The sequence below is a fragment of the Euleptes europaea genome, chromosome 10, assembly GCF_029931775.1.
Source record: "Euleptes europaea isolate rEulEur1 chromosome 10, rEulEur1.hap1, whole genome shotgun sequence".
In the NCBI taxonomy this organism is placed as follows: domain Eukaryota; kingdom Metazoa; phylum Chordata; class Lepidosauria; order Squamata; family Sphaerodactylidae; genus Euleptes; species Euleptes europaea.
Genome location: NC_079321.1, coordinates 67,790,078 through 67,808,594, shown reverse-complemented (window position 1 = coordinate 67,808,594; position 18,517 = coordinate 67,790,078). Strand labels below are relative to the sequence as shown.

Genomic DNA, 18,517 nt, shown 5'->3' with positions numbered 1-18,517 from the left:
TTGTTGTTTTTAGTAAGATTTGCAAATAGTAAATAATTCCAGAGGTTAGCATGTTACTGTTGCAGTAAAAAACAAACAGGACCCTTATGTCACCTTCAAGATTTAGTGTATTTATTTTCCATGATCTGCATATTTCTCCTCTCCCTCCTGCGTTGATCTCATTAAGTAATTCAGCAAGATTCGCAGGCCCCACCCATCACAGGTGTTAAGTAGCTTAACATAACTAGTGAATGTTCAGTGTTTTTCTTGATTTGGTATCTAAATAATTCATTTGCCATACATTTTTTTTGGATCCAGCCAAACATTTTTGCTTACGGAGCACAGTCCCCACATCCCTGCAGCCCAAAATGTCCCCTGAAATGTTGCTCCTGGCCCTGAGGCAATGGGAAGGGGGAGGCAAGAAGGATTTATCCTGTGAAAACATTTGGCTGGATCCAAGCCTATGGAAGACAAACATAATGTTAGATTTAGTTCTTACCTGATTTACATGTTGTCACAACATTGTGGTAACTATAAAAACCATGCAAGAACTACTGTGTTACTTAGGAGTGTAAAAGAAACAAAGCTGAAATATTGTGGCAAGTGCTAATGTAACGTGTGATCAGATTTGTTTTAAAATAGGAATATTTGCAATATTGTAGCAACTTTTTCTTTCTTGGACCTGTTTTGTTCATTAGCGGCCCCACAAAGCTACAGCAGAAGAAATGACCAAATACCACAGTGATGAATACATTAAATTTCTTCGCTCAATAAGACCTGACAACATGTCTGAATATAGCAAACAGATGCAAAGATGTAAGTTTGTATTGTGAACTAAATGCAAACACTTTTAGAAAACCCTTTCTCTCACAAAACATTATTTTGTAATCTGGTGAACAAAAAAGCATTTAGGCATTTATTACCTACAAAGATCCATAATTATCAATGCCATTCCTTTATTCTAAAGCTTGATTTCTAAGGGTGGAAATGTAAAAGTTTACTGCTTTTGCCTTTGGGTCATTGTCATTCTGACTTGTTCCTGCCTGTTATAAGCCTTGGTTTTATAACTACTTCAGAGGTAATGCTGCCCGATTGCATTGATGGAAGCACCCTCTAGGCCAGTGATGGCAAACTTTTTAGAGACCAAGGGCCCAAACTGCAACCCAAAACCCACTTACCGTATTTTTCGCTCCATAAGACGCACTTTTTTCCTCCTCAAAAGTGAGTGGAAATGTCAGTGCGTCTTATGGAGCGAATGCAGCGGTAGCGGGGTGCCGAGCCGGGTCGCCGGGCCGGCTGGGATGCCGCCAGCCAGCTGGGGGGGTGGGAGGCCCCTCCCAGGCCCCCAGCGCAGCGGTAGCGGGGCGCCGAGCCGGGACGCCGGGGCCGGCTGGAATGCCGCCAGCCAGCTGGGGGTGGGTGGGAGGCCCCTCCCAGCCCCCCAGCGCAGCGGTAGAGGGGCACGGAGCCGGGACGCCAGGGCCGGCATCGGGAGGCCCCTCCCAGCCGTGCAGCGGCAGCGGGGTGCAGAGCCGGGCAGCCCAGGGAGCCGGCTTGAATGCCGCCAGCCAGCTCCAAGACGCCCAGTGCAGCGGCAGCGGGGCACCGAGCAGGGCAGCCCCGGGAGCCGGCTCGGCTGCTGCCAGCCAGCTGGGGGGTGGGAGGCACCTCCCAGCCGCCCAGCTCAGCGGCAGCGGGGCGCGGAGTCGGGCAGCCCCGGGAGCCGGCTTAAATGGCGCCAGCCAGCTGGGGAGGTGGGAGGGGCCTCTCACCCCCCCCCAGCTGGCTGGCAGCACCCGAGCCGGCTCCCGGGGCTGCCCGGCTCTGCGCCCCACTGCCACTACGCTGGGTGGTTGGGAGCCCCGGGAGCTGGCTTGAATGCAGCCAGCCAGCTGGGGTGGGTGGGAAACCCCTCCCAGCCGCCCAGCGCAGCGGCTGCGGGGCGCGTAGTCGGGCAGCCCCGGGAGCCGGCTTAAATAGCGCCAGCCAGCTGGGGAGGTGGGAGGGCCTCCCACCCCCCCAGCTGGCTGGCAGCACCCGAGCCGGCTCCCGGGACTGCCCGGCTCTGCGCCCCGCTGCCGCTGCGCTGGGCGGCTGGGAGGCCCCTCCCACCTCCCCAAGCTGGCGGGGCGCAGAGCCGGGCAGCCCTGGGAGCCGGCTCGGCTGCTGCCAGCAAGCTGGGGACGCCGTTCAAGCCGGCTCCCGGGGCTGCCTGATTCTGCGCCCCGCTGCCGCTGCGCTGGGCGGCTGGGAGGGGCTTCCCACCCACCCCAGCTGGCTGGCTGCATTCAAGCCGGCTCCCGGGGCTGCCCGGCTCTGCGCCCCTCTGCCGCTGCGCTGGGCGGCTGGGAGGGGCTTCCCACCCACCCCAGCTGGCTGGCTGCATTCAAGCCGGCTCCCGGGGCTCCCAGCCACCCAGCATAGTGGCAGCGTGGCGCAGAGCCGGGCAGCCCCGGGAGCCGGCTTGGACACCTCTGTGCTGCCATCCCAGGCAGCGAGGAGTTTAAAGACCCCCCCGCCCGGCTTCCAGGGACTGGAAGCCGGGCAGGGGGATCTTTAAACTCCTCTGTGCTGCCTGGGATGGCAGCGCAGAAGAGTTTAAAGACCCCCCCGCCCGGCTTCCAGGGAGTCCCTGAAAGCCCGGCGGGGGGGTCTTTAAACTCCTCTGAGCTGCCTGGGATGGCAGCGCAGAGCACTTTCAAGACCCCCCCGCCGGGCTTCCAGGGAGTCCCTGGAAGCCGGGCAGGGGGATCTTTAAACTCCTCTGTGCTGCCTGGGATGGCAGCGCAGAAGAGTTTAAAGACCCCCCCGCCCGGCTTCCAGGGACTCCCTGGAAGCCCGGCGGGGGGGTCTTGAAAGTGCTCTGCGCTGCCTGGGATGGCAGCGCAGAGCACTTTCAAGACCCCCCCGCCGGGCTTCCAGGGAGTCCCTGGAAGCCGGGCAGGGGGATCTTTAAACTCCTCTGTGCTGCCTGGGATGGCAGCGCAGAAGAGTTTAAAGACCCCCCCCGCCTGGCTTCCAGGGAGTCCCTGGAAGCCCGGCGGGGGGGTCTTTAAACTCCTCTGAGCTGCCTGGGATGGCAGCGCAGAGCACTTTCAAGACCCCCCCGCCGGGCTTCCAGGGAGTCCCTGGAAGCCGGGCAGGGGGATCTTTAAACTCCTCTGTGCTGCCTGGGATGGCAGCGCAGAAGAGTTTAAAGACCCCCCCGCCGGGCTTCCAGGGAGTCCCTGGAAGCCGGGCAGGGGGATCTTTAAACTCCTCTGTGCTGCCTGGGATGGCAGCGCAGAGCACTTTCAAGACCCCCCCCGCCGGGCTTCCAGGGAGTCCCTGGAAGCCGGGCAGGGGGATCTTTAAACTCCTCTGTGCTGCCTGGGATGGCAGCGCAGAAGAGTTTAAAGACCCCCCCGCCCAGCTTCCAGGGAGTCCCTGGAAGCCGGGCAGGGGGATCTTTAAACTCCTCTGTGCTGCCTGGGATGGCAGCGCAGAAGAGTTTAAAGACCCCCCCGCCCAGCTTCCAGGGAGTCCCTGGAAGCCCGGCGGGGGGGTCTTTAAACTCCTCTGAGCTGCCTGGGATGGCAGCGCAGAGCACTTTCAAGACCCCCCCGCCGGGCTTCCAGGGAGTCCCTGGAAGCTGGGCAGGGGGATCTTTAAACTCCTCTGTGCTGCCTGGGATGGCAGCGCAGAAGAGTTTAAAGACCCCCCCGCCCGGCTTCCAGGGAGTCCCTGGAAGCCCGGCGGGGGGGTCTTTAAACTCCTCTGAGCTGCCTGGGATGGCAGCGCAGAGCACTTTCAAGACCCCCCCGCCGGGCTTCCAGGGAGTCCCTGGAAGCTGGGCAGGGGGATCTTTAAACTCCTCTGTGCTGCCTGGGATGGCAGCGCAGAAGAGTTTAAAGACCCCCCCGCCCGGCTTCCAGGGAGTCCCTGGAAGCCCGGCGGGGGGGTCTTTAAACTCCTCTGAGCTGCCTGGGATGGCAGCGCAGAGCACTTTCAAGACCCCCCCGCCGGGCTTCCAGGGAGTCCCTGGAAGCTGGGCAGGGGGATCTTTAAACTCCTCTGTGCTGCCTGGGATGGCAGCGCAGAAGAGTTTAAAGACCCCCCCGCCCGGCTTCCAGGGAGTCCCTGGAAGCCCGGCGGGGGGGTCTTTAAACTCCTCTGAGCTGCCTGGGATGGCAGCGCAGAGCACTTTCAAGACCCCCCCGCCGGGCTTCCAGGGAGTCCCTGGAAGCCGGGCGGGGGGATCTTTAAACTCCTCTGTGCTGCCTGGGATGGCAGCGCAGAGGAGTTTAAAGACCCCCCGCCGGGCTTCCAGGGAGTCTCTAGAAGCCGGGCGGGGGTGGGGGAGGTCTTGGAAAGTGCTCTGCGCGGCCCTGCCCACCTCCCAGCTGGCCGTCGGCGCGGGGAACGCGGGCTTGCGCCATCCCGACGCACCCTCTATAAGACAAGTTTTAGAGGAGGAAAACAAGATTTTTTCTTGTTTTCCTCCTCTAAAAACTAGGTGCGTCTTATGGAGCGATGCGTCCTATGGAGCGAAAAATACGGTATTTATCATGAAGTGCCAACACAGCAATTTAACCTGAATACTGAGGTTTTAGTTTAGAAAAAAAAACAACTCATACATTAACATCTTTTGTCTTAAAAAAAACCACAATAACAGAGCTTTCAATGATACAAACAACTTTTTATTGAAAGGTAAAAGTTTGCACTTGGCATGCTTTTGAACAATTAATGTGATTTTTGCTGTTGTATGCAATGCTGATAATTTGTCTAACCTTGGCTCATACTTTGTCAGTTTGAGAGCAACAAATGCAACACTCAAGTCATTTGTTAGTCTGTTTCTGGTGTCAGATTTGATATAATTCAAAGCTGAAAACAGCTGTTCACAAGCATAAGATGATCCAAACAAAGTAAGGAAAGCAATCCCGCTTGCTTTCATTGACTTAAAATTATTTGGCAGAGAATTCCACACTTTAAGGATTTCCTTTTCAGAACTAACTGTGCTGTCCTTTGTCATCCCTTCTATCTTCTCAAGTGTTTCATGCAAGTCATAGAATTTATTTTTCCAGATAGAGCTTTCTTGAAATTCTAATAGCTCCATTTCCAGATTTCCTAAATCTAACCAGTGTAAGCAGGAAAGATCAAGTTCTTCAAATTTGGCTTTATCTGGAGAAGTAAGAAAACACAGGGTTGTCTCCATCTTACGTAACTAAAATTCACCTTTGCAGCTACTACAATGCTAGAAAATTCCTTGTAGATTTCCTGATGCAGATTCCTTGTAGATTTCCTGCCGCATGTGACGGGAGGGAGGAAGCGCTCCCATTGGGCTGCTGGGCAGAGGGGCGGGTGATGTGAGAAATGACCTCAGAGGGGGAGGGGCGCAGCCCAGCCCCGCGTCCCTCTGGCTTTCTAGTAACGAACTCAGGTGAACTGTGCTGGGGCGACGGTGCATGTGCCCACAGAGAAGGCTCAGAGTGCCCCCTCTGGCACGCGGGCCATAGGTTCGCCGCCACTGCTCTAGGCACTCTCCTTTCCTGCTCGGCCTCTTTCCCCCTCCCATTTCACCATTTAGCATTAATTGAGGTACAACATTATGTCTGTACTAGTGTTATGATTAACTCCAGCCATAAACTCTCTCCAGCTCTTGAACCAAATGTTGAAACTAGAAACTGCTTCTTCCTTCCATTTAAAGGTGAACTAATTATGGTTTCACCTATTTAATTCTAAGGGAGAGGAAGAAGTGCACAACCCCAGTGGAGAAATCATGGTTTGGCAGTTGGCCAGTATTGTGTGTGTGTGAGAGATCCCCCTCTCTGAGTTTGCTTCTCCAAATCAGTTGCTCAGACGTTGATACAGAAACAATCGATTTATTGAAGCCTTCAGGAGATGAGACAGACACAGGTAGAAAGTTGCAAGTGAGGGGCTATACGGGTTTACAGAATATATTGACTCCAGGGCACTGGGGCACTGGGGTTCACACTTATTGTTATGGGAAGTTACAAGCTTGGCATAATACAAAACATCAGACAGATCCCAGGAAGTCTGGGCGGCTATCACACTTCCAAGGCCGCATCGGCCTGAGGGAGTACTGGCAGGAAGAACAGCGGGGGGGGGGGGAAGATACATGGGCCATCAGGCCTGGCGCCTGAGACCAGAAGGTGTGAACTGCTTTTACGAGTTCACTGATAACACAGCAGGTGATGGAAAGCAGAGACACAAAGACAGAGACCCTCACATTCTGCCCCCCTTAAGGCCCCCCCCCGGGGTCCCCGAGAGGACGAGGCTTATCGGGATAAGCAAGGTGGAATTCCCGGACTAAGCGAGGAGCCGCCATGTGGGGTGCGGCCACCCATTCGTCATGAGCGGAGCCAAGGTTTTTCCAGCGAACAAAGTAAAACAGTTTCCCTTTCTTCCATTTGGAGTCTAAAACCTTGGATATTTCCAAATGGGTGTCCCCTCCTACTACGGTAGGAATCTCGTGTGCGGGAGGGGGGTGGAACTGGGGGGCTGCCACATAGGGTTTGAGGAGGCTTATATGAAAGACTGGATGGACTCCTTTCAGAGTTTTTGGGAGGTCCAGTTCCACAGTAACCTCGTTGATTACTCTGGTAATGGGGAAAGGTCCCACATAACGGTCGCTCAGTTTTTTGCAGGGGCGAAGAGAGCGGAGGTTTTTGGTGGACAGATAGACTTGCTCCCCCACCTTGAGTTCCCATCCCGGAGACCGGTGTTTGTCTGCTTGTTCCTTGTACTTGCTTTTTGCCCTTTCCAGATTTTTGAGCAACCATGGCCAGGTGGATTTAACCACCTGAATCCACTCCTGAAGGTCAGGGGTAGACTGGAGCTCTGGCGAGACGGGGGCAGAACCGAAAGGGCCGAAATCCGTCCCGTATATAACTTGGAAGGGACTAAAGCCGGTAGAGGAATGAGGCGCATTGTTATACGCATATTCGGCAAATGGCAGCAGGTCGACCCAGTCGTCCTGGTGGAAATTTACATAGCAACGCAAATAACATTCTACCACCGCATTTACTCGTTCTGTTTGACCATCCGTTTGGGGGTGATAGGCGGAAGAAAGGCCCTGCTCTTCCACTCCCATTAACTTTAGGAAGGCCCGCCAGAATTTGGCAACAAACTGGACCCCCCGGTCGGAGAGGACCTTCCTCGGGATCGAGTGTAGCCTGAGGACGTGTGTGATGAACAGTTTAGCTAAGCCCTGGGCTGAAGGAAGGCCTGCACATGGAACGAAGTGAACCTGTTTGGAAAAGAGGTCTGTGATAACCCAAAGAACCGTTTTTCCCCGACTCGGAGGTAGGTCGGTGATAAAATCCATGGCGATGACTTCCCAGGGACGGGAGGGGCTCTCAAGCGGTTTGAGAAGCCCTGGGGGTTTTCCCATCCGTTTCTTGGCTGTGGCGCAGGTGGGGCAGCTGCGCACATACAACTCTACATCAGATCTCATACCGGGCCACCAGAATTGTCTTCGAACCAGGTGAAGCGTTTTTATGAAACCAAAATGACCCGCTAGCCTGGCACCATGTACAAGTCCCAATACTTCCTTGCGAAGAGAGGAGGGGACGTACAGTTTTCCCCCTTGCACCCACCAAGTGTTGGTACGTTCCAGACCAGTGGGGAGGAGATGATGCTCCTCCTCCTGCAAGGAGGCGTCCCGGAGTCGCTGTTGGAAGGCTTCCGGGATGCCTTTGAGTGTAGGGGGGGTCTCCGGTGGTCGGGCTTGGGACCGGGTGGTGACGGCTAAGCTAGGAACTTCCCCTCGCTGCTCGGGAGTGAACAGGGAGTCGACTGGGCGATCGAAATCGTTGCGATACTGGGGAAGTCGTGACAAAGCGTCGGCTAGGGCATTTTCTTTGCCAGGGACATGTCTGAGAGTGAATCGGAACTTAGCGAAAAATTGGGCCCACCGAACCTGTTTGGCATTGAGTTTTCTAGCCCCCTTGAGGGCCTCAAGATTCTTGTGATCGGTACACACTTCGAATGGCAGTTCGGCCCCTTCCAAGAAGTGTCGCCATATGGTAAGGGCATGTTTGACCGCTGCTGCCTCCTTCTCCCAAATGGCCCAGTTGATTTCAGACTGGGAAAACTTCTTGGAGAAGTAGGCGCATGGTCTCAACCGTCCCCCCTCATCCCTCTGCAATAGGGCCCCGCCCATGGCTACATCCGAGGCATCCACTTGCACCACAAAAGGCTTGGTGCAATCCGGGTGAGCCAAAACGGGTTCGGATGAAAAAAGTAGCTTCAAACGTTCAAAAGCTAGCTGGCACTGGGGGGACCATTGCAAACGGGCTGAGGGAAGCGCGGCGCTAGCCCCCTTGTCCTTGGTACGCAACAGGGCAGTGAGGGGAAGCGCAACTTGGGCAAAGTTAGGAATGAAGTTCCGGTAAAAATTGGCAAACCCCAAAAACTGCTGAAGTTGGCGGCGGGTAGTGGGGGGTTCCCAGTCCCGCACTGCCTGGACCTTGGCGGGGTCCATTTCCAACCCTTGGTGGGAGATCACATACCCCAGAAATGTAATGGAGGGTTGGTGGAATTCACATTTGGACACCTTAGCATACAGTTTGTGCTCCCGCAGCCGCTGGAGCACCTCTCGCACTAGGCGCACATGGTCTTCCATGGTTTCAGAGTAAATAAGGATGTCATCGAGAAATACCACCACCCCCCGAAACAGCAAATCATGCAAAACCTCATTAATTAATTGCATAAAGACACTCGGAGCCCCCGAAAGTCCGAACGGCATGACTAGGTACTCAAACATCCCAAAACAACTGGAAAAGGCCGTTTTGGGTTCGTCTCCTTCTTTGATGCGAATGCGGTGGTAGGCTTCTACCAAGTCCAGTTTGGTGAAGATTCGGCCCTCCTTTAATTGTGCTAGAAGGTCAGGAATAAGAGGGAGGGGGTAAGCATTAGACTGGGTGACTGCGTTCAGTCTGCGAAAGTCAATACACAGTCTTAAATCTCCCGTCTTTTTCTTTACAAAGAAAGCTGGGGCTGAATAAGGAGCCTTGGAGGGGCGTATGAAACCCCTCGCCAGATTGACATCCAGATAGTCTCGCAACACTGTCTTTTCACTAGGGCTCATGGGGTAAACCTTTCCCTTAGACAGTTTGCCTTCCCCTACAATCTCGATGGCACAGTCCGTTTCTCTGTGGGGAGGCAGTTCGTCGCACTCTCTAACATCAAAAACATCAGTAAATTGCGAGTACTCAGAGGGTAATTGAGGAGAGACTGGGGCGGGGGACCCTACCAGTGCGGCGGCTGGAGTCCTGAGTACCCGTTCCTTGTCATGCAACCCACAGGGGTTTTCGGGGAAGGAAAGCACCCGTTTAACCCAATCAATGGAGGGATTGTGCCCCCTTAACCAGTTCATCCCTAACACCACAGGGGTTACAATAGGGGCGATAGTGAAATACAACCGTTCCCAATGTTCCCCCACGGACATAATCACGGCTGCAGTTCTGTGGGTCACCGGGCCCCGTTTAAAGTCACTCCCGTCCATTTGGGAAAAACGGAGGGGTCCCGGAAGCCGCTTGCGCCGGACACCCAACTTCTTGGCAGTTTCCTCATTTATCATGGTGCGGGCACACCCCGAGTCGACCAACGCGGGGACCTCTAACGGGGGACCCCCTTTGGGTAGGGACAGATGGACACGCACAAATACATTGTCCTCTTGGGCGCTTACCATCGGTGGAGCTCCTTGCACAACGATAGGGACGGTCTGCTGCGGAGCCCCCTCTACAGCAGACCGACGGCGTTTTTTGCCGGCTGTTCCCACTCTTCCTCCTCGCTGGAAGAGGGGGACGGGGTAGTGGCCTCCGGGGAGCCGTCCGAATCAAAGACGGTATTTGTAATCCGGGACCCCGCTGGGACCGTAGAGTCGGATGCCCCATCCTGGGGACGTGCGTGGAGAGCGGAGGGTGCGCCGGAGCGCCGGCTCAGTGGTCCACTTCTGCGGCGAGGCTGGCTGTCGGCGGCCGGTTTCGTCGGCTCGGCCTGGGTTTGGCGGGGAGGGGTCGGACGGCCTGAGCGAGAGGGGCATTGCGATGCAAAGTGACCCTTTCCCCCGCAGATCAGGCAGACGCCGGCCTCGAACCGCTTGCGGCGTTCCGCGGCCGAGAGGACCCCGCCACCCCCTTGCCGGAGTTCCCGGCCACGGTCACCCCGGGGCCTGGGGTCTCGCCCAATCCGTTGCTTGGACAAGTTCAGGAGTTGTTTGCGATTCTCGATGTCAGCAGCATGGCGAACCCAACCTTCCACATCCGGGGGGTTCCCTTGCATGAAGGCCCAATGTTGGAGGTCTGGGTTGAGACCCTCCCTGAAACATTGTACCAAGGTAGCCTCACTCCAGTCCAGAATTCGGCTAGCCAGTGACTGGAACTCACTTGCATACTGCGCCACCGACTTAGTCCCTTGGCGCAGTTGCATCAGGGAGGCTTTAGCCCGCTCACCTAGAGTCGGGTCCTCAAAACGGTTTCGGAGTGCTACCATGAACTCGTCCAGGGTTCGCAGCACCGGCGAGCGGAGTTCATACTGCAACACCATCCAGGCAGCCGCCTCCCCTTGCAGTAAGGAAGCCACGTACTGCACCCGGGACTCCTCAGAAACGAAGGTTCGGCCTTGTTCCCGCATAAAAATGTCTACTTGGACCATAAAAAAGGTCAACTGGTCTCCCGACCCGTCATACGTGACTTTCAGGTCCCGACGGGCCGGGGGGGCAGGGGTTGCGGGCGGAACTACTGGCGCCCCGTCTGGGGGAGCACCGGCTGGAGGTTGCAATTTCAGCGCATCTAGGGTCGTGGCCATCTCACCCATTACGCGTTGCATGATCTCCATCTGCTCCTGCATAGCCCGGCGGTCTTCCTGCCACTGTTTTCGTTCTTCCTCCATGAGGGCCTCTTTGCGGGCCGGGTCCCCTTCGAGTCCCGTGCTGGGGAAGGCCAACCGGCGATCCTTCGCCGCAGTCCGCGAGAGCGACCAGCCCTTGGGAGAGTCCAGCCAATAAGTGAGCCCCCGGGGACGTCCGTCCCGATCTTGGTCGGGGGCGCGACCCTTCGGTTTCTTTGGCTTGGCTCCCTCCTCTTTAGGGTCCGGCTTCTCCGGCTCGTCCGGTTCCTTGGGGGCATCGGGGTTAGGGGTGGTGTCCTCGTCGGCTGACATTCTGTCCAAAGCGGTACAGCTGCAGTCCGAGAGGCAAGGACTTGCAACTTAATGTGAGAGATCCCCCTCTCTGAGTTTGCTTCTCCAAATCAGTTGCTCAGACGTTGATACAGAAACAATCGATTTATTGAAGCCTTCAGGAGATGAGACAGACACAGGTAGAAAGTTGCAAGTGAGGGGCTATACGGGTTTACAGAATATATTGACTCCAGGGCACTGGGGCACTGGGGTTCACACTTATTGTTATGGGAAGTTACAAGCTTGGCATAATACAAAACATCAGACAGATCCCAGGAAGTCTGGGCGGCTATCACACTTCCAAGGCCGCATCGGCCTGAGGGAGTACTGGCAGGAAGAACAGCGGGGGGGGGGGAAGATACATGGGCCATCAGGCCTGGCGCCTGAGACCAGAAGGTGTGAACTGCTTTTACGAGTTCACTGATAACACAGCAGGTGATGGAAAGCAGAGACACAAAGACAGAGACCCTCACAGTGTGATTTGGCCTTAGTATCACAGGTGAATGAACCAAGTGGACTAGCAGAGTTTTTTGCTTCAGTATAGAATAGCTGGATATCAGGCAACTGTGGCATTAGTGGTGTTAGTCAGATTGAACTAGAATGTTAAATTACAACCTAAACCGGTATTAGATTTGCAGAACATTTGGTGAATCAAAGAATTGTATTGTTAATGAAATGTTCTACATTAAAAGAAATTCGAGTATAAGAATTGGTAAACACACATTTGCCGAAACATCCTAAGCTATAGTTTGATATACAGTGCTACTGTAAATTATGAAAACGCTCAGCTAGAAGTAGCTCTAATTACTACAAATATATCTATGTTTATAGAACTGTAAACTTTTTTGCCAAATTTCACAGTTGTTGAAAAGTTGATGTTAATTACATCCTTCAGCTAATGAAATATATAATTTTATCAGTGTTGGCTGTATTCCAGGTTTTTTTAAAGTAAATGTACACTTTCAAACAACAACGCCTAAATACTAATGAAACTTGTCTTATATAGTTAATGTCGGTGAAGACTGTCCTGTGTTTGATGGATTGTTTGAATTCTGCCAGTTGTCCACAGGAGGCTCTGTGGGTAGGTATATCCTAATCAGGTTTATTTGTTGAGTAGATTGTTGAGTGTTTTATACCTTTGTTGACAGTGAGGAAACTTGAATAAAAGACATTTCACTGAAAGAACATGTAAAATGTTTGCTTAAAATGAGTAATTTGTTGTATTGCATGCCATGTTTTGCCCAATTTCAGAAGACTCTAAAAAGTCATCATTTAAAATCCAGAGAAGAGGCATGTGAAGATGAAACAGTTGTTCTTGTTCATGACAGACATCAGACTATGTTGCCTGTCTTCATCTCTGCCAGAAACTTTAATACTGTATTTTTTATCCACAATGGTTCTTTAGCTGGAGCAGTAAAACTGAACCGGCAGCAGACAGACATGGCTGTTAATTGGGCTGGAGGACTTCATCACGCTAAGAAGTCAGAGGCATCTGGTTTCTGTTATGTCAATGATATTGTGCTTGCCATTCTTGAATTACTGAAGTAAGTTCATGCTGAAACAACAAATGCATGTACAAACATTGAAAAGGTGGGCTGTGGATTTCAGATGAATGTTGATCTAATATTTCTTGACACACCCCCCACACCATTCACAGTAGTTTTTTATTATGTCAAAGAGATTCTGATGCAATGTTAATCATAAAACTATCTTCGTTATAAAACTGTTTAATAAAAATATATCAAAGTAAATATAGGTATATTCTAAGGGTTCTTTTAAAAGTAAAAGAATGGATTAAAAATCACTTAGAAGGATCCTGTGAAGTTTAAGTTCAGCTAAACACTAAAGGAATGCTCTGATTTTACTCTGCAGTAATAGGTTATCAAATTATGGGAGTTGTAAAGATGCAATAGCAATGGATGACTGTCTCATGAAGACTGGTATATTCATTGTTTTCTAGCCAGCTGTGTGCCATGGTTACTGTAAACTGGTCCTTCACTGCCACTCCTTAAAATCCGTTTGTTAGTGCTCATAATTTGTTGGGGAAATGAAAGAGAACCAGTGGCAAAATTCTGGGGAAGAAAAGGGACAGCTGGGTGGAATCTGGCACCAGACCCTCTTTTTGGTTTTCCAAAGAAATGTAGTAGGTTTCATTGGCACTGCTTCATTAAAGTCTGCCTATTTCCCCCCCTTAGATACCACCAAAGAGTACTATACATTGATATTGATATCCATCATGGTGATGGAGTTGAAGAAGCATTTTATACAACAGATCGTGTTATGACAGTATCATTCCACAAATATGGTGAATATTTCCCTGGCACAGGGGATTTGAGGGTGAGTTCAAACACAAACATACAGTTTGAATCAACTAATCAACAGCAAGTATCTTTAAACCTGATTCCTATCTTAACATCTTTTTTTCTACTTAATTCTTATTAATAAAGGTTCAGAAAGATCTGTGATTAGTAACGTCATTATATTTTAACAATACTATGACTTAAGCTGATCATAATGTGAACTTGTCCACTAGTAAGCTTCGTAGGTGGGAGGAGATCGAAATTTGGATTGATCCAGCTCTTACCAAAGCCATCAAGCCTGTGCCTAGGGAAAGCTACTGAAATTAAAATTGGGGGGAAGGAGGCCTCCAAAAAAACCAGGGGAAACCAGATTTTTCTCTCTTTTATTGTTCTATTTATCACCGTTGGGGCAGTTATTTTTGTTATATTGTAACAGGCTTTGGCCATATCAAATAAACTTCCAGCCCATTCCTAAGGGGGGGGGACACAGCCAAAAAAAAAAAAAGAATTTTAAAACCGTTTAAAAATAAAATTTGGAAAAATTCACCCATTGAGATTAGCGAAGCTCCACCAGCTATTTTGCAACGTTAAGGGGTGTTCCCAAGCTGAAAGGGGTTAGAAAGCTGCCTAAAGGCAGCTCCACCCCTAGGAACACCCCGAGAATGCCTCCCAGGATGTTGGTGTGGAGAGCTTCACCAGGACAATGCCGGCGAGGAGGCTGCGCCATCATCCCTGCGCCACGCTGCTGCGTCACTCTCTGGGACTGGCATAAGTGCCCCTTATCACGGCGAAAAGTGGCATTTGCGCTGGCGTGGGGTCACGCCGACTCCTGTGACATTCAGCCCCCTCTTCAGGATTGCAAGTTTCACCTACCTACCTGCCTACCTGTATTAAGCCTATTTTGTCAGCCTTAATTTTGGTTCAGTGCTACTAATGTCGAAGTAAGGCAAACTGTATTAATTTACATAGAATTTTTGGGACTCTGTCAGTAACTTGAGTAATCTTCACTGAAAAACTAGTTTTCAAATACAGTTGAGTCTTTTTGTATGAGTACATTTGCCTCTGATAGGCTCCTCCATTTAGGGTTTCAGATATATCCCAGGCAACCAGGTGTTGTTACTTTATGTCAAACCAGTAGGATTAATTTAGAATATTATGATGTGTACTGATATTTCACTGTGCCAATAACAATTCTATGCGAGTCTTATAGGGAAATGTTACAAAATGATTAGGAAAGTGATACATTTAGTGCAAAAAAAAAAAGGATGACAACCTGAGATGAACTTAATTACTAAATAAACTTAAATCTGATGTTTAGAAAATAAAAATTCTTGGTCTGAAGTGTGCATCTTCAGAGTGGGTTATTCCCATTGCTTCCTTGGGGAGGCAGGAACAAAAAACCTTCAACTTCCTGTCTCCTCTTGAGGGAATAGGAGCCTTCTCCTCCCCAGTTCGTTTCCTGCCGTGTATGGGGAGAGCAGCTTTTCAGCAGTGCTCTGCTACTTTAACTCTTTTCCTTTAAGAAACCTACTTAGCTCTTAGTCTTTTTCTTACCTTCTACTTTTCTCTGCAAGCTATTTGTGCTCGTTTCCCCCCCTAACTTCGCCTTTCTTGCGTCTGCATTTCTGAGTTCTCTCTGAACCTCTTCTTTTTGCTGCTCTCACGTAAACAAAATGGCGGATCGAAGAGAAGATGCGGACAATGGAAAGGACAGTTTCTTCTCCCCAGAAGATCTCGTCCCAGGATTGCTATCGGCGTTGCCGAGCACTTTGGATCAGCCCTCCCTGGGCCAGCCCTCCTGCAGCCACCCTTGTGGCCTCGTGGAGTTGGAGGAGCAGGAAGAGCTGATCGCCCCTAAGCCAATAAAGGGTGTGAAAAAGCCTCACATAAGAAGAAGTCTTCTAAAATGGCTCACACTCCAGGCCCTTCAGGACGGATTTCTCCTCCTTTGCCTGAGACCCATACCTTGCCTGCGGCTGGTAATGTAGCCTCCCCTGGGCCACAGCAGGAGTTTGAGGAGGAGCACTTGAGGGTTGCTGGGTTGAGATATGTGAAGCTGGCAGATGGTGGTGAAGAGGCTGGCAGCAAAGGGGTTGGTGTAGTACATCTCCCACAGCAAGCAGAGGGCAATGAGGCACCACAGGGGGCTGAACAAGAAGTTGGGCTGCCGAAGGAACTGCACCATGGCGAATAGGCAGTTCCCTGCCCACACCACAAAATTCTATAACATGGTTGCTAAGGCCTCAGAGATGCTACAGCTCCCCCTAGTGAATGCCCTGGTAGTTGCACTACAGTCCTCAGATCTCATCTCAAAGAATGTCCTAGGCCCGTGTTGGCGAACCTATGGCACGCGTGCCGGCACGCGTAGCCCTCTCTGCCGGCACGCGCGGGTGGGCTCCAAAAGGCCTCCTGGGTCGTCTGTGCCCCTCCCTCTCTCAGCTGAGCTCCCCCCCCCACCGTGCGTGCGTGGGCACGTCAGCTTCCTGCCTCGCACTCACGCGGCTGGCTTCTTCCTCTTCCCCCCCTCTCACCCCCAACAGCTGACAGGCGGCGGGGAGGCCAGCAGCAAGGAGGAAGCTGTAAATTCTAAAAAATATAATTTATTAGAAGCGCTAAGTAAAGGTTAAAAGCTGGGGATCCAAGGTTGGGTAGAAAGAATGAATATATATATATATAGAAGCGCTAAGTAAAGGTTAAAAATATTTAAAAACGTTAAAATAGCACAATCGCATTTCTTAGGGTTGATCTCTGTAACGACATACCAAATGTGTTTCGCCCTATTGAGCCTTCATCCGTGGTTAATTAAAACACATGTTAAGCCTGCACACATTTACAGAAATACATAAGTACATATACAAACAGTTCAAACCCAACCAGGCATGTGTTTAGGTTGTAAACTCTATTACCAGTTACATCTGGTCAGATTGGTTCTAGCTGTAATACTGGTTAGTATATGTCTCTCATATACTATGTGTGCAGGTATCAACCTAGTAGATACCAGGATCCATAGAAACTGCCAGCCCACCACGATCTCTTGCTGCAGGGTCCAGTGTGCCAACCCTACCCGGGGTGGTTCAAGCTGACCGCCTGGTCATTGAAAGGGTCAGGCTCCTAGCCCTGGGCTACAAAAGCGACATAGCGGATACCATTTTGGTGGAATTTAAAACACCACCTGGAAGGCTTTTCATCGTTGGTGTCACCGTAAGCACTTGGATTCCCTACAGCCCAGTGTCTCCTCGATCCTGTCATTCCCCCAGGATGGTAGGAAGCAAGGTCTCAAAGCCCCCACGCTCTGAAGATAGCTTGCAGCCATTGCCACCTTGGTGCCCAGCATAGCTGGGTTTGCTGTTACCAAGCCTCTGCGCATCAAGGCCTTCCTGAGAGGGGTCTCTCTGATTTCTCCTCCCGCTATACATAGGTTCCCTTCCTGGAAACTCCACATTGTCTTGTTGGCCCTGACTAAACTGCCATTCAAACCCCTACGTTTGGTGGACCTCAAGTGGCTTCGGATGAAGACCCTATTTTTAACTGCAATCACCTTGACCCATAGGGTCTTGGAACTTGGAGCCCTAACAGCTAGGAAAGGCTTGTGCATATTCTGCAGGGGCAAGGTGGAGGGAAATAATAATATTTATTATTAATAGAGGGAATAGAGGGAAATAATAGAGGGAAAGATGGTATTTTGATGGGTGAAGGAAGAGAGAGCAGAATCTTCAGTTCATTGGGAAGGAAGTATCAAAAGTGAAAGGTGGGATGCTACTTGTGGCCAAGTCCAGCCTCAAAAACATGCAGCCTTAGAGTCATCTATCATTAATATTGTACCTGTGTTGGCTGCCACATTGAATGCTGAGACCCGAAGTATATACTTGGTTGGGAATCTTTATTCAGAATTGTGATATTACATGGTGGTGCAAAAAATAATTTTTTATTAATAGTGTGGCAGTCAGAGTTTCTGTCAAACCTCTACAGAGATTCTTGTTTAACTTTTTCAATAGAACTGGCAATAGAAACATTTCACAGCTAAGCATTTAAGCATTAGTGCAAGTACACATATATATTCTAGCCTTGCATTAACTGTGGGTCTAACTAGATGTGTAATACCATAAGCGAGGCCCAGAGAAGATTTGTGTTTTCCCAAGAACAGAAATCAATTGATATTCTTGTTGTTTAAGACAGAAAACATTTTGTCAATTATATTGACACTTGAACGGTCTGCAGAAAGACTACAGCACCATTATTTTGCCAGTTTCATACTGCCTGGATGTACTTAATCAAATAGTGAAATTACATTCTGGGATAGTAGTAATGAGGATTTTTTTTTTTTTTTTTTTTTTTTTTTTTTTTGCTGTACTTAGTAATTAAGCATGTTAGGCCAATAATGGGCTAAACGCTCATCTTTGCTTAACTGTTAGCAACAATACCTATTTCTGTTGTTGGTAGATATTGAATTCATATTTCTTTTCAATAGATATTAAATGTAGTAGTTCTTAGATAATTTTTATATTTCAGTTTGATTGACCACAAGATGGTACTATTGTATCATGAACACACATGTGAAATAACTTTTTTTAAAGAGCAGAGGGCCTTAAGGGGTATGATCTCTTGTTCCCTGATTTTTCAATCATTAGGCTTGAAAGCAAGCTTTAGCATTAATGACTTGGGTAAAGCAGACACCAATACATATATTTTTCATGTTGTGAGGGATTTTACTGGGCATAATAATGTAACAGGCCAGTGTCCCATGAAACAGCATATCTTTTGTTTTTGTACATTGATAACTAGAATCAGATAATCAGAATCAGATAACCTTTATTGGCATAATAAAATTGTTGGTCACAAGGTCAGAGATAAACAGATAATGCATATCTAGATTAAAATTGAGTTTGAATCTTAACAACTTCTGCCAAAAACTCCGCCACCTTCACCGTAACATCGGTTGTAATGTTGTTCAGCAAGAACTGGCAAGTGGATGTTCTATAAGGGGCCATCCGTTTGCTGATTAAGGGTAATATAATTTTTTTATGGGGATCTTCATGTAAACGACAATCTAAAAT

General features: G+C 50.3%; 1 protein-coding gene across 1 annotated transcript in view; it reads left to right on the top strand.

Moving 5' to 3' along the window:
* Window positions 1-18,517, top strand: part of HDAC2 (histone deacetylase 2) — a 41,746-nt gene that overhangs the window by 11,019 nt on the left and 12,210 nt on the right. The window contains exons 3-6 of the mRNA XM_056856364.1: window positions 678-795; window positions 12,170-12,244; window positions 12,569-12,707; window positions 13,359-13,500. Coding sequence (XP_056712342.1) covers window positions 678-795; window positions 12,170-12,244; window positions 12,569-12,707; window positions 13,359-13,500 — 474 coding nt within the window. The remainder of the gene's footprint in view (window positions 1-677; window positions 796-12,169; window positions 12,245-12,568; window positions 12,708-13,358; window positions 13,501-18,517) is intronic.